At 39.3% G+C, this 16485-nt stretch overlaps 1 protein-coding gene across 50 annotated transcripts in view; it reads left to right on the top strand.

Moving 5' to 3' along the window:
* Positions 1 to 16485, top strand: part of TENM3 (teneurin transmembrane protein 3) — a 1278808-nt gene that overhangs the window by 1171618 nt on the left and 90705 nt on the right. For all 50 annotated transcript variants that reach the window (XM_083630968.1, XM_083630934.1, XM_083630945.1 and 47 more), the window contains 3 exons: positions 644 to 766; positions 10916 to 11130; positions 15966 to 16176. In XM_083630968.1, the coding sequence (XP_083487094.1) occupies positions 644 to 766; positions 10916 to 11130; positions 15966 to 16176 (549 nt within the window). The remainder of the gene's footprint in view (positions 1 to 643; positions 767 to 10915; positions 11131 to 15965; positions 16177 to 16485) is intronic.

Raw genomic sequence — 16485 nt, 5'->3', positions numbered from 1 at the left:
CACATGCCTTCGATTGCTTGAAACGGAACAAAAATACTCACCGGGGGTTGGGTGGGATAATAATTAGGCAATGCTTCCTGTCTTGCTATGTTTCATCGCTGTAAAACTGCCACAGCACAGCATGGCAAAACAGAGAACCATCCACCCTGTCAAATCAACAAGGCTGTTACTTCAGAAGCAGTTCAGTGAGGCAATGCAGGAAGAATCTCCAAGTAACTACTAGTAATCTGGAGAGTAAAGGCACTGTCTCAACACTTCCAGGAAACCATTTGTTTTAAGATGAAGTGAGTTGCTCTGGGAAGGTAAGGGAAGTATGGAGAGTGATGTGGGAATTATGCTATAGTAAGAAGTGACTGAGAGTTGTGCCATGGTGGTGACCTGCATTATGTTTAGTGACCAGAACTATTTATTCTTGCTAAAACTGCTTTGCGCCTTTGAAGTGGATTCAGTAATTACGGTATTACCTAAACCAAAACAAATTCTGAACAAATTAAATGCTTATGTGTACAAACATGCCTGTTACTATGTTTAAAAATACAAAACTCAGATATTCTTTGTAAAAGGCGAAATTCACTACTGGTTTATTGTGGATTGTTTCTTATCTCTCGTGAATTATTAAATGATATGTTTTCTTTGTCCCCAGCAATGCATCTGTTTGGCCTCAACTGGCAGTTACAGCAGACTGAAAATGACACATTTGAAAATGGAAAAGTGAATTCTGATACTGTGCCAACACACACTGTGTCATTGCCTTCTGGTGAAAATGGTAAGAGAGCATCTTACTTCTGTTTAGCTTGCCTTTTAAATATATCAATATTATTAAGGTTCTCTCTCATTTCACAATTGTTCCGTCCCCCTCATTTATTGAAATTTCAGTGTCAATTTTAAAAGGAAGAAAACCGAGAACTGCCAAGTCGCATGTGATGCAGGGCTTTGCATCTTTAATAGCTGTGAAGAAGTTAAAATTTGGTAACCTTGCATAGGCCAGTCGTCTACTGTGTACACATACTTACTATGGGGTCCAGAATGTAAAAACCGCTTGTTATCCTACATGGAATATGGTTCCATTTGGTGACGCTACACTATGCGATCTCTTTGCTGCCTTCACTGTCACCAAGCCAGTGTTAATATGGGCTCTTAACAGATTCAGATTCATCCCACGTCTTTCTCCACCATCACTCTGCCTATCAAAGCACTTCATTGCTTTTCGTCTTTCAGAAACAGTAGGAGAGAATACCTCATAGTGATTGTGTCAACTGCCTGAGTCACCTCCCCATTCCACAGATCAAGGAATCCACAGCATTCAGGAATCCTTCTGGATCCAGAAGTCTCCAAGCAGGGAACATTTTAATTGGGTTCCTACCCTGTAGAGATCATGAGTTCCAGCAAACCTCAACCACATCAGGCAGTGATCTGCCCATAGCAATTGAATTTTTTTTGGGGGGGCCCTAACCATTATCAGCCTTGCCTTCATTAGCAGCAACTACCACTGATGTTACCTCAAAGAGGTCTCCCCCACTGGCAGTGATCTGCTGTCTATGGCAAGGCCAAGGGATATTTCCCACTCAAAATCACCTCACAGGCCAACACATCTGTTATATAGTCTGGCTGTGGCAGGTGTTATAATCTACTTTCCTTACAGATGGTCTTGTGACTACTCCCAGATCTGCTGTTCCCTCTAGGGCCTAGGCCATTTACTACTACTGCTGGCTCATCTGGAGCTACAGCAGCCACAAGAGATATCTTCCCATCCCATGATATTACATTGTGGGACAACACCCATAAAATGGATGCAGTAGTCACTTTGGGACGGGGCTTTGATGTTCATCAGTGGAGGTGAAATTAACTTTACAGTGAAACATGATTGCTTTATTGATTACAGGTGAAAAATGGCTTTGGCATGGGCATTGGGTATGTATCCTGAATCAGCCAACCTGATTGCTGGCTGATAATTCCCAACAGGGTCAATTCTGAGAGCAAACCCAGTCCCTGAAAAAAGCTCTTGAGCATCTGTGGACTGTAAATTATTACATAGGCGACAAAGAAACTAGAATGGCTAAATTGTTGTATGTGTTTGATGTGTGTGGCCTGTTTGCCTTTCTTTGAAAGTGCTTAAGGCTTTCTTTGTGTTATATTGAAGATGCATGATTCCCTCCTATTGAAATCTACCAGATCATGTGCAATGTGTTTATCTTTTTTGAAAGTTGTATTAGGATTTCATATTGCATCTGCCTCTGCCAGGTAATATATAAAAGTCAAACACTATATTAATTTCGTTGTAGGAGCTTTTAAAACACAAATCACATAAAGGGATTATATTTTATTGACTTTCCCTGATATTGCCCTTTAAGTTTCTCTAAAACTTCAAAGAGTCTATGCCCTTTTGGCTAACAGATCAATAGTTTTTAAATGGAAAACCTTATTTAAATGGTTGATGAATACTGTATTTACTGCACTATTTTCTTTAAATCTGTTTTCCCATTCACAGTGTACAGGTGACCTCTGTCACTGTGGAGGAAGATAGAAGAAGCCCTTTCTGTTCACTTTTCTGCCCATCACAGTTCCAAATTATAGAAATGATATGACTCAATTTCCCATTTCTGCCATTTTTTAGACATCTTGCCTAAGAAGAATGCTCCTTTATCCCTCCTCTCATTCCTTTTTGCCTCAAATCTGTGCATTGTACTTTGGTATCCATTATCTCTATCCTTATGTGGGCGGCTTCCTACTTAAAGTAAAGAACAAGGGGAGAATCTATTGTGCATTTAATGAATATATATATACACTATAGCAGCAGCTGCGGCTGTGACATTCTTCAGCTATGACTAATGAATGCAAACTTCTATATAAAACTTCATTTTCACTATCATTATTGACAATTTCATGGAATATGTGACAAATAGAGTGAGAAAGAGATGTGTTCTTGAAACTGCTAATGTATTGGTATTAAAAAAAGATAAAGAATCAGATCATTATAATTGATGATTTCTAGTACATTCTGTTCAGCTAACTAGTTTTTGCTACAAGATAGTTAACATTTTATGACATTCAATACTGGAACACTGCTACAAGTTACAGCGAAAGGAAAAGGAAGTATAATGATGTTACATTTTGGGATTTTTGCCATTTAGATTGTTGTGGACCTTTGAGCAACAGACAGTTGGTGGAGGAAAAGGTGCTCTGCCCACATCAATGCCATGTGAGAAAAGGCTCATGGCATTATCCCCCTCTCTTCCCCACCATTTAGAAAGTTTTCCCATCCCCCCAATCATTCAATCACCCTCATGGCTCAGTAACTGATTGGTGGGTTTCATTGTCCTCCAGCAAGACCAAACCCAATTAATGGTTTCTCATCATCCTGGAAAAAAGTTACAAATGGGGTGCCACAGGGTTCTGTCCTGGTCCCATTGTTGTTCCACATCTTTATAAACGACTTGGATGAAGTAATTGAGGGGATGCTCATCAAATTTGCAGATGATACGAAACTGGGAGAGGTAGCTAATGCCGCAGAAGACAGAATCAAAATTCGAAATGACCTTAGCATTTGGAGAACTGGGCGCAAACTAACAAGAATTTCAATAGGGACAAATGTAAGTTTCTGCACTTAGGCATGAAGAATCAGATGCACAAATATAGGATGGGGGACATCTGGCTTACTAGCAGAACATTTGAAAAGGATCTAGGGGTCTTGGTGGACCATAAGCAAAAAAAAGCTAACACTATTCTAGGCATCAACAGAAGTAAAGTGTCCAGATAAAGGGAAGTAATAGTCCCACTCTGTTCTGCCTTGGTCAGACCACACCTGGAATACTGTGCCCAGTTCTGGGCACCACCATTTAAGAAGGATGTTGACAAGCTGGAGCGTGTACAGAGGAGGGCAACTGAGATGATCAAGGGTCTAGAAGCCAAGCCTTATGAGAACGGTTGAAGGAGCTAGGTATGTTTAGCCTTGAAAAGAGGAGACTGAGAGGAAATATGATAGGTATCTTTAAATATCTAAAGGGCTGTCACAGAGAAGATGGAGCAAGCTTGTTTTCCCCTGCTCTGGAAGGTAGGACTCAAACCAATTGCTTCAAGTTACAATAAAGGAGATTCTGACTAAGCAAATGGAAAAACTTTCTGACAGTAAGAGCTATTTGACAGTGGAAGAGTCTCCCTCGGGAGGTGGTGGACTCCTTCCTTGGAGGTCTTTAAGCAAAGGTTGGATGGCCATCTAGCATGGATGCTTTAGCTGAGATTCCTGCATTGCAGGTGGCTGGATCTGATGATCCTTGGGGTCCTTCAGATTCTATTATTCTAAGACCAGCAGCAAAATTGGCCCATGGGCTAGTCGTGCAGTCACCCGACACCAGTGATGCCAGCCAGAGCGTTGTCCATCCCAGTCAGGGAAATACTCTCCCTGTTGCTGTTGCCTAATGCTTTGCTCTGTGCTCCAGCTCCAGTACTAGTAATAGTATTCAGGAGCTGGAGTCAGGCATAAGTCAGCAATAGAGCACCTGATGTCAGTGAAGTTAACTCTTTATTCAAAGAAAAAAATAGCTCAGTCTTAGTGATCACAGCAACCCTTCCCAGTAGGTCTTGCCCCAATGAGGCAGTTGTGAGGACTGAAGGTCCCCGCCTTCCCACTGCTTTCTTCCCCAGCAGCCTAAGGCTCCACCGTCTTTTCTTTCATTGCTCCTCCCTCTTCATTTCTCCGCATGTTCTGGGGTTTCTCCAGCTGGTGCCTTCCACCACTCCTCTGCATCCAGCCGGTCCATAACAAGTATACGCTGTGGCCACCCAATAAAAGGCATGCAGGTTACTGAGTGGGGAAGGGCACTGGGAGCTTGCCAGATATGACCATCCCATACCCTACAGAAATAGCCGTTACTGCTGTCAGTCATACTCATATCTGTTGAGGTAGGAGACAGTTCTGCCACATCTGTGGTGGAAAGTATGGTTACATAATGGGAGGCACATGGCTGTGATAGGATGACTAGAAAGTTGTTGGGAATAAGGCTGAAATGGCTCAGCTGATAGCTGGACATACACATATTGACCATGGTGGGATCTAATATATCCAAGTCAACTGTTGCCCAACTGCTAGTGGGTGAATAATAGAATCATAGACTGCCTGGTCTACGTTATGTAAGAAGTATGGGGAAATGGCTGACTTCTGCCATCATTATTTTTTTCTAGCAACTGGGAGATAGAATGGCATGTTTAATGGAAACAGGACTGTTGCCAGCAAGGGCAAGCTCATATCATCTTTCCTCATGTTCTGATACTGTTGCAGCATGTATTCCCCCAATTTCAGTGCTCTATGTTGGCTGGTAGGAGTAGGGAAAGACACATTGTAGTGACATCATATATTAGAGTTAAGTTGAATTTGAAAGTGTTTGGCATGGGGCTGCTATTTTCAGCAGAGTTTTGTTCTTTGTAGCTTGTAGTTCTGCTCTGAATGTTCTGCATTGTACGACGGGAAAACTATACAGTCTTTATTTTGAAACAAAATGAGAAGTCAATTGAATGGAACGATGTATGCCCAGGCATACATTATATGCGTAAATAAATGGAAAGGGACCAAGGCCACAATCCTAGCCCCACTTACCTGGAAGTAAGCCCTAATGAATTCAATAGAACTTACTTCTGAGAAGGCATGTTTGAGATTGAGCTTTTAAGATATGGACACATCTGCAGTGTTTACTCTGACGCTACTAAATGTTCAGATATAAAGTGCATTGGAAGTGTGCTACAGGGAAAAGTCTATTTAGGATGGCTTAGGTTGCTTAAACATGCAATCTGATTTAGTCCAGTACTGGCTTAGTTCAGTCTGTAGTGATCATAGCATCAATCAGTACAGTACAATATAAGCCAACTTGTTTCATATGTTTACAAACAGACTTTCAAGCTGCTACCAAATAAAGATTAGTGCTGATGCAGAAATCAATCCTAGTAATTACTTAATAAGTGCTGCATGTCAAAAATTCTTACACGTAAAAGAATTACACATTGTCTAAACATTCCTCCCTAATTATTTTGTGACTTTCCCTATGTGAGTAATTACACTGTGAAAAACAGACCATCTATTTAACAAGGTACAGTGTAATTGAGCTCTCTCTCACTTAGAGGGTGAACTCTGCTAGCTAATGTTACATTTACTGTGCATGCTTCCATGGGAGTTTGAGAAATTTCAATAAATGTTTGAAAAGTAAATTAGGTTCTCAAATAAATATCCCTGTAAATGTCAGTGGGTTAATTTAAAATATTGATTACAATTAAGAAAACAGTTTGAGAAAAGCCAAGCTTATTCTGTTCTGGATGATGATTTTTCTTCATCTACTCTTTTATATTAAAAATAAAATGCTGATTAGCATAATCTTCATGTAAATAATTTATTTGTCGTTTGATGTACTCAAGGATCATTTGCTGAAGTTTTATACCTTAAGACATTGAAAAATAGCAAAAGACGAGATTAAAAATGCCATGCCACGCTATTTAAAATATTTTATATATTGTTTGAAATACTTCATTCTGATTAAATGATCTCCTGATGAGATTGTTTATTGATTTTTATACAAGAACCTTTCTTGTTTTTAACTATTTTGAGTTGCAGTTACTCTAACCAAATGTGCTAGGAAATGATGCTAGTTGTTTTTGAAAGAATAGTCTCAGCTATCTCACAGTTGGTGGTATAATTCCAAGGTTATGTTATGCAATTGGATGGTGTGCTATTGATTGGCTATAAATTTAATCTTACTCCTTGATACCCTTTAAAGCTTCCCATGATCACTGAAAGCTTGAAATTATATTAAACTATGCTCTGCAGCAGGCACTGTTAATCTTTTAATGTCTTGGTAAATTATACCAAATTCATTTTGTATTATTAAATTAAATTAATAATTACTTTTATTGATTTGTTTAAACTTTAGCCTATCTATTTGCTAAATAAACATTGTCATAGTTGTGTCTTGATTTTGTACATCCTTAAGAGAGAAAAAATCATGTTGTTAAGTAAATATTTAAATACAGTAAAGTACAGATTTATGTATGTATGCTGTGTGTGTGTGTGTGTGTGTGTGTGTGTGTGTGTGTTTCTTAATAAAATTATGGAGCAGTGAAATATGGGCTGAGGAGAATTTGAAAATACAGCCATTTAAACAATTTGTTTTTAACAATCATATAGAAATGTTAATACAAATACCTAGAGTAGTTGTTACTAGCTGTATTTTCCATATGGGTTAGGGGACAAGATTTTGCTTTTCAGGAAGCCTAGCATCAATATTTTGTTTTGCATTTTATAACAACACACTTTAAAGCACAAAATGAAATTATTGCAGGTCCCTTCTACATGAAATTAGCCCAGTGTATAAAAATATCTGGACTGTCAGATCACATGTTCCCTTTTCTCCCACTGTCCCCACATTATCATCAGCATTAACCCAAAACATGAGCTCCTTTGTTGGTTTTCATCTGATCATGGGAAGACTAAATGAGTTTTGGACGATCCCTGATTCCAATGCACCCTGCAGGCCAGATTTCCTTCCTCTTCCTGAAATTCACATGCTTAGCACAAAGGTCTGGAGGGGACTTTAAACAGCTCAATTTGTGCAGAAACTTTCTGTTCAGCTGTTTTGTCTATAGCACCCTTTGTTGTAGAACTTTTTTGTATAGTAAAGCTGCTGCCTGTCAATTTTGGTTGAAGAACCTATGTTTTCCTACTTTACGGGTTTCTGATGTCCCAACTATTCATTTTCTCTGCATTTTTTTTAAGTCTAATTTTTTCCTCTTTTCTCTGTCCTCGCCCCCCACAAGCAATTTAAACCTTTTATGAAAAAGCGCATTATACATCCTCCCTGGTGCTTTAGCTACCCACTCCTGTACAGCACCAGTCAGTGAACCCTTTCCAAATAAACCTTAATCATGCACATATATTTTCAATTTTTGCAGCACACTAACTTCATGGTTTAATTGACCTTTCCAGTATGACCTCAAAATCTCTGCTTGAATAGTCACAGTCAGTTTAAGACCCATATGTGTAGGCAATAGTTTTCTCAGTGTGTATTACTTAACACTTAAAACAATGACTACAGGCACACTTCAGTGGACTACACTAGCAAGCTTCAGCTGGACTGACAAAACATCTACAAAGAGAAGAGACATGCACTAGAAACAAAAGAGCAACTGATTCATTTATTGTTGTTCTCTCTCTTTTTTATAAGTACCGTTTTGAAAGAATGTGAGACAGTATTGGTATTCAGCAATACCACAAGTGATTCAAAAGAATACCCCTTTGCCACAGGGTGTGGGCACCCACCTGAACTAAGGATCCACCCAATGCTGCCTGCTGCATGTTACTAATTGGCTCCGGCAGCCTTGTGAGTGTTTTCCAGCACTCAGTGCAATGCAAGAAACAGAAAACACCCCCTCCCATCACGCTGAAGCTGAGGAAGAGTCGCTCCCCCTGCGACGGCCATGCTGAGTCGCATCCACTGCTGCAATCCCACAGGGAATGGGTATTATTTAGTATGGCACTTTGGACTAGTCTATCTTCAGTTCCAGCTGTATCATTTATGACAGTCCCCCCTCAACCTGTTTCCTGTGAAAATCGCAAAAGTGGTTTTTCTTTTTGTCCTGTATCAAATTGAAGAGAGAGAAAAATGCCTCTTCAATATGCAGATTTCTGATAAAATTCTTGGACATAATCTATCCTGATATTTTGTCTGGCCTCTGAGTCAGCATTTTGATACTTCAGTTGAACCCATATAAATAAGAGACCAATTTGGCTGGGTTTTGGATAAAATCAGGCCACAACTTTATTGAATACAGATGAAGGAGGTTTGGCTTGGGCATGGGGCAGTCTAAATACTTCCGGCCCGCTGGCCGGAAGTAACATATGGTCAATCCAGATGGGGGTTCCTAAGACTTACATCAAATAGAGTGACGCCCGCAGGGACCGCCATCTGAGGGAATGCCTTCAGCCCTGGGCACACGGACATGGCCACCCCCCCCCGGATCCCTTTAATGGGATACCCCAGCGTTTGGAGGGACAGGCGGGGACTACAACCTCCCTTCCATCCAAAACAAGGGATTGCCCCAGTGCTCAACCAGTTGTGACGAATTGCTATGAGGTAGGCAAAACCACTGAATCAGTGCCAATTAGCCTGGTGGGCAAATTCCTACCCAGCCCCGTAAAGAACAGCGACCACCATAGCCACAGCAAAGTCTATCAGCGTAAACCATGGGTGGGTGGGATGCGGGAAAACCTGGCGCAGGAACAAACAGGCTATGCCCCAGGTGAGGGGGCAGATCCGAGGGAAGCCCACCGTCAACTCCATTGGTTCTGCCTCCTGGCAGAGCCCACGTCCCAGACTGCATCCCCATTTGCCAATGCAGGGTGCAGGCTAAGATCCAGCTCCTGATAAGCGGCGGGGGCATATGCCCCCTCCGCCTATCAGGAAGGGCACTGCCATTTGAATTCCACCGTCAGGGCCCCAGTGAAGCCTCTTCCATCCATCAAGGCTGCGGACTTAGACACTCATACCTAACCTAAACTTGGGAAGTACAGTATTCAAAATACATGGCAGCTAGCATCTTTTGCTTTATTTGATCTTGTACTATGTTTATAGCATCTTTTAATGCCATTATGTAAAAAAAAAAAATGATGACATGTTCTTACAACATATTTTAAAAGATACTTTCATTATCCCAATACCTCTGACATATGTATGCTCCATTAATAGTTTTCACAGGTGATGCTACACTTTTAAGTCACCACTTGTTGGTGTTATTAAAGCACTACAGAAAGCAGAAGAGGGGATTTTGAAAATCAAATGTAGGTTTTGCTCAAACGTTGCTTTTCACCCAGTTTAGAGATGCAGAAAATTCAAAGCTTGTTTGATCTACCTTTCTGGAAGCACCCTGCACCATTTATCAATAGCACTGTGCTAAGCAATTTAAAGGTAGAAAAAAAAGAGTAGAGATATTAGTAATAGCTGACAGGATAGGTGCAGCTGCAGAATGAGGAAAGCTTTACATATGTTGCATGGCAGCTAATTTTAAAGAGTAGTTTCAATGATGAGAGACTATATTTTTGTACAGAAACCAAATTTATTGAAATGTTTTAAGGAATATGCACTATCTAGAGAATGATATATATAACACAATTAACACTGATCCTTCACTTGAGTAGGTTATAGATTGTAGTGTCCTGTGGTTAGAATAGAAGGATGAGGCATAATAATCATATTTTCATATGCTCAAAGTATGTTGTTTCAAGAGATATCTCATCATATATTGAAAGCAGGAAGTCCCATTTTTTTCCAAAATTTGGCTGACTTTGTGTCTTTGCATGTGCACGTTATGTAACTAATTTAAATAGACAGAGTTTGAATTATTTTTCGCAGAAATGAATACGCTTTGAAAGAGTAGTTCACAGAGCATTCTGAGTGTGTAAATGAATGCTGTACTACCTAATGTAGCGTAAAATTGTACTTATCAATCCCAATGATTGTTTTGCTACCTGTTTACATGAGAATTTATCTGCAAAGCTGTATACTCCATTTCATCTTAATTTTCACTTGCAAGCATACTGTTGTGTTTAGACAGAATGATAAACACCAGAGTTAATCCTACTTAACAAGATACATATTTTGCAGAATAATTAGGTTAAGAGTGATCAGAATGAGAGTATGTCCTACAACACTTGCCTTAACAATATACCTTGGGGAAGTTGGGGGATTTTGACTTTGAAGGTATTTATGTAAGCTGCCCTTGTGTTGTTAGCTCTTCAGTGAATTCCCTTGGATCGTTAACATTCTCTGAATGATTCTCAAGTAATATTTCAGTTGAAACTAGTCTCAATATTTGACAGCTTATTTAAAGGATAACTGAAAGCAAATATTTGATGTCTTAATATATTTTTTTAATCTCTCAGGAAAATTAGGAGGATTTGCACAAGAAAACAATACTATAGATTCTGGAGAACTTGATATAGGCCGAAGAGCAACACAAGAGGTTCCTCCTGGGATCTTCTGGAGGTCACAGGTCTTCATTGATCAGCCACAGTTTCTAAAATTCAATATCTCCCTTCAGAAAGATGCATTGATTGGAGTATATGGCCGAAAAGGCTTACCACCCTCGCATACTCAAGTAAGAGCTGTTTTCAAATACTAAATCTTGCTTTCATTAAAAACAATAACTGCATATTTGAAAATACTTTATTACTTTGGATTTCAGTAATTCCTTCTGAATAGTTTCACTGCCTGTATTCCATATTGTGTGCTAAGCTGATAATGAGGACACTAGCTATTATTCTATAAGTAGCCTTTTAAAATGCAATTTGGACATTTTATCTCAACCACACATGGAAGTCTTTTCAAATCACTTTTATTGGGTGTCATAAGTACAGTAAAAAGAAATTTAATGCTTGGTTTCCCCCCCAAATGGGTCACTTTGTAGACCCAGTTAGAAATCTGTAATTTAGCTGGGGCTGTACATAAAGAAATCACTTGTGCCACTGTATCCTTGCTAATAAATTAATGGTTAAATGCTGAAGCAAGGTTCCCATTGACCCAATTGTGATAGGTTCCCTGACAGAAGTACCTGGGCTGCAAGCTCAGCAACTATGGAGGTGTCACTAAAGGGGGGGGCAAGGATAAGGTAAGCAGTTCATTGAGCCACCAGCTACTGATCATGAAACTACTCCTGGAAAGTACTTTGTATGTGGGTTGATGACAGAGCCATGGTTTGAAGTGAGACTGCTGTAAGAGACAAATGAAGAATACATGGGAGAAGGAAAATAGGACGTGAAAACTGTTTGGAGAGAGGGAGCGAAACAAGTGTTAGCACTAAAGGAGCACTAAAAGATATTGGCATGATAGAAAGAGTGTGAGCACTCAATACTTATGGGCCTCAGCCTGTCTTATAGGGTGATAAATGGGTTTTTCTAACTGACATATAGGGCCAGAATGACAGATTAGTTGCTTGAAGTGCCAGGGTTCATGAAAGAATCCAGATACAGGCACATATGTCTAACTTGTTTCTGACCCAGACCCAGAAGATGATCCTCATATGCTTTGCTAACAGCATGAAATCAGTGTGAAATCAAGGCCCTCCAGATTTTCATGAGCCCTTTCTTTCCCCTATAGCCTTTCCCTTGAAGTAATGACACAGGGTCTTTGTTAGCTCCCATGGTTCCTAGCCTAGCAGGATGCAACTGAGAGCATGTGGAGCAGTGTCCAAAGATGCTGTGGAACATGGGATATGTGACACACTCCCAGAAGAGTCTAGGGACAGTGGTAAATAAGAGGATTGTTACGCACTACTCTTGACAGGGCTGGACATTGCTGTACATGGTGAAGGACATTGCTACCTATGGAGCTTACTACCCCAAAATTTTTCTAAGTGTGAGGAAGTAAAATGCAGAATTGATATTTCATGTTTGCTTCAGCTCAGGAAGTATCTGTGCCTAATCCAAAGGGAAGATAGAGTGATGAAATCTAGGGTTCAGTCTTCTCTCTTCTTTGGGCCCTCCACTATTATAATACGTTAAATGGCCTTTTGGTCACACAAACACACAGCTTTTTTGCCAGGACCTTTAAATCCCTTCTCTCTGGATAGGCTATGGGTGGATATTTGAAAGCAGAGAATAGTAAAAGTCTTGCTCAGAGAAAAGTATGTTGAATGGTTCTGTTAAAGATCCAAACCATGATCCACAATTAGGAACTGATACCCTAGGGAGGACTGCAGATCCACATTAGAGAATGTACTCCACATCGGATTATCTATCAGCCTCCAATATCACATAGTACTCCTGACTATTGGCTGCATCAGTGGCTAAATGTTTCAGCTTGCCAAAAGAGAATCCATCGTGCACCATAATACTTTCACACTCTTTTGTCCAGATTTTGTCTTGGTTTACAGCCATGAAAATCCATCTGTGAGGAAAAACCAGTGAGGCGTTTGGATGTCTTACACCATTATCACTTTTTACGAAATGCATGTGGTTAATCTATTTTATCATTTTTCCTGGCTGAATCAGCTTTTCTTTTTTTAAAAAAAAGATTCATAATTATTTATTAGTTTGTATTCCAAGCATCCTTTCGTGGCAATTACTGCACCTTTTCAGACCATATCATTAGAAATGATATTTTGCCACATTTTCCCAGTTTTGCAACTTTATTCCCAGATGTGGTAGAGCCTATTGTGCTCTCTGCCTGTGTCAGAACAGTCTGGGTTGCACAGCTCTGTTTTCTCAGGTATCATAAATAAATCAACCAGAAGTAATTGATAGTGGCTGTCCGTTCAAAAACAATCAATGGTAGTCTGCAAGTCTTTTGTGACACATTCTTAAAATGTCAGTTTCATTGCAACCAGCCAATCAATAAGTTTATTTAAAGAGACTTTAAGAAATAACAAATGACTTTGTTAGCTTAAACTAAAAATGAATAAGTGTGAGAGATCCATATACGTATACCCAACAAATATAAGGAGCTTAACCTAGGAGGTGAAAATCTTGGGGAAAAATATTTTAGATTCCTACAGATTTATTTATTTATTTTAATCCAGGGCTGGTTGCTTTCTTTTCACACTGTAACTTCCACATGGAAAAGTTGGTTAACAACAATAATTAGGATTCAGGGCATGGATCCTTGAGAGAAATACTATGATTAAGGAGAAGGATTTTTAAGCCAACTGTCAGTATGGAAGAAAAGGAGCAGTTTTCACTTTATCACATACTTAACATTCGGTAATTTTACACAAGTTGCTTCTGTGTTAAGGTTGTTTCTGTGGCCCTCGGTTGAAATACTGACTACTTCTCATACTACCCAAGTTAACTACTGTTATATATTTGCTGAGGAACAGGTGAAAAGTAATGTCTAGCAGGTGCTTCTAATGCATTCAGCGATTGAATGGGGCAGCCAACTTGTTGCCCTCCAGGTATTACTGGACTACAACTCGCCTTAACCGCAGCCACCATGGCCAAGGTTTAGGGATGTTGGAAGTTGTAGTCTTGGAAGAACAATGAACCAAAAACAAAATCCTCTGTTGCAATAAGAACCAATCACAACAATACAAACACAACACATAGGCTAATAGTTAGTAGAAAATATATAATAGAATAATGATTTCATTCATACTATAGTCTTTCCGTTGCAACTTTTGAAAGACTATTGAGAGACTTTACTTTCAAAACTTTTGAGACATCTTCTGTTGAAACTTTTGAAAGACTATTGTGAGACTGTCCTTAGACATCTGTTTTGAACACACGGCTTGACGGTCCTCACTACCACTCTGTTATATTGTACATATGAACTTTGATTGGCTTACTCATATAATTTGAATGATATCACTATTCTGTTATATATTTTCTACTATCAGCCTACGTGTTGTGTTTGTATTGTTGTGATTGGAAGTTGTAGTCTGGCAATATTGGGAGGACATAATGATGACTTTCCCAATGATTAAACACACACCTTGCAAAGCAGCCTTCTAGAAACACTAGGTTTCTTCTGAGTAAACAAGGATATCCAATTAATCCAATTAAAGGGTCAAAGTATTTCAGTTTAATGCTGTTCAGAGGCTCATTCTGAAATCAGTAGATGACAGTATGATTGTCACAGTTCACGTAACAATAACTGGCTTTATAACTGGCTTGGATGAATTAGTGATTTTATACACTTACTTAAATAGAACGTAGTTGAGTGGTGAGTATGAAAGAAGAGTGCCAGTTTTTATAGAAGTCGTTCAGAAGCGTCTTGGTGGAGCTTGCCAAGAAGGGGAGCAGGAGGGGCATCACTGTTGAAGCTGTGCAGGTGCACAACGGGACTGCCAGATTTGCTTTCCCGGTGCACCTGCACAGCCCCAACCTCATCATCACTTTGCTTCTCCTCCTCCAGGGAAGCAGCAGTGATCATAAGCAATGCAACCCTTCCTACATGGTGAACTGCTTTAGTGGTTGTACATCCATAATAAACATTTAGTGTAGAAATAAAATTATGGGCAAACACCACTTCAGAGTGGTCAGAACTGGGCAACGTATTTCCTGGATGAGTACAAAATAATCAATTTTAGCTGTGATTGCTTCAGTGCTGGGAATTTGAGGAACTTAGGATATAGTAATAAATCATAATAATTTTGCTGATTGATTGATGCTCACTTTTTGAGATTTCACAGTTCTTCTTGTATAGTAACTCCATGCAACAACCCTTTAGCATAGATCAGTATTATTATTATTCCCATTGCTGATAGGATGCTGAGTCTGAGGATAGTAGCTGGGTTCAGGCTAAGAAGAGATTTCCCAGTTCACCCTATTAGCCTTTACCTTTCACCAGAACTTGACCTAGTTTTTCCTAATTTGGAGTGTAAAATAGTAAGTAATGCACATAGCAACTAAAGATTGTCTCTAATTTGGGCATGTTTAATACTGTTCTGTCTAAGCCTCTGATAACCTATTTGTTGCTGTTAATAAAACATAGTGCTTTTGACAGCTATGTTATCTCTTAAAGCTGATATAGTGTTTTCCATTATCAGTGTGTCTCTATTTGTAGCTTTTCTGTTATGTTCTTAAGAAGAAATAAATAAAACAATGAGTCACTGAGTTGTAAGGAGATCGACTGCCATTGATTGCTACCATCATCATGTGGTTACCTCTAGGTGACTATTCTTATACTGCTAGTTGTGTGCAAAAGTTAATCTTGTTGGCTTTCCTTCAGCAAAGTATATAAAATCATCTGTCTCAGTGACTGAGTACAGCCATGAAAATGTACTCCTGGTAGCATACAGGTCAGGATGTTGGCATGCAAGCAGCATATTACGGAAGCTGACACAGGAACTGTGTGTTCCACACTACACTACTTCAAAGATTAACTGTTGAAAATACTTCAGACACTGAAGCTTTAATTTAGTAACTTTTTAAAGGCTATAATCAATGCAGCACTACGTAGATGGATAATATGTACATTTTGTGCAATTTCCCCTTGCAGTATGACTTTGTGGAACTTTTGGATGGTAGCCGGTTGATTGCAAAGGAACAGCGCAACCTTCTTGAGGCAGAGAGAGCAGGTAGACAGGCAAGGTCTGTCAGTCTTCATGAAGCAGGTTTCATCCAGTATTTGGATGCTGGGATCTGGCATCTGGCTTTTTATAATGATGGGAAAAATGCAGAACAAGTGTCTTTTAATACAATTGTCATAGGTAAGAATTGCATTCACTGTGTTCGTTTACAAAAGTTGCAAGCTGAACTATTCTCTAATATTTTCTTCTTTGTTGGACAATCTTGAGTATTTTGCAGAAAAACTGTTTTGATGGAACACAGTTGTGTCAAAATCTGACTTACTTGAAGTGTACTAAAATATTTATGACATGTTGTTATGCTCTGTTATCAAAGATCTTGTAATAATTCTATTAAAATAGAATTTTGTTAGAAGTTACTGCTTTAGCATTCTACAAGTAATTCAAATGAATTAAGCTCTATTTACATTCTCAAAGGCAGTAAACAAGCTA

Source organism: Podarcis filfolensis (genome assembly GCF_964270895.1).
Source record: "Podarcis filfolensis genome assembly, chromosome: 9".
NCBI lineage: Eukaryota > Metazoa > Chordata > Lepidosauria > Squamata > Lacertidae > Podarcis > Podarcis filfolensis.
The sequence above is the reverse complement of the archived record's forward strand: the minus strand, read 5'-3'. Positions and strand labels throughout refer to the sequence as shown.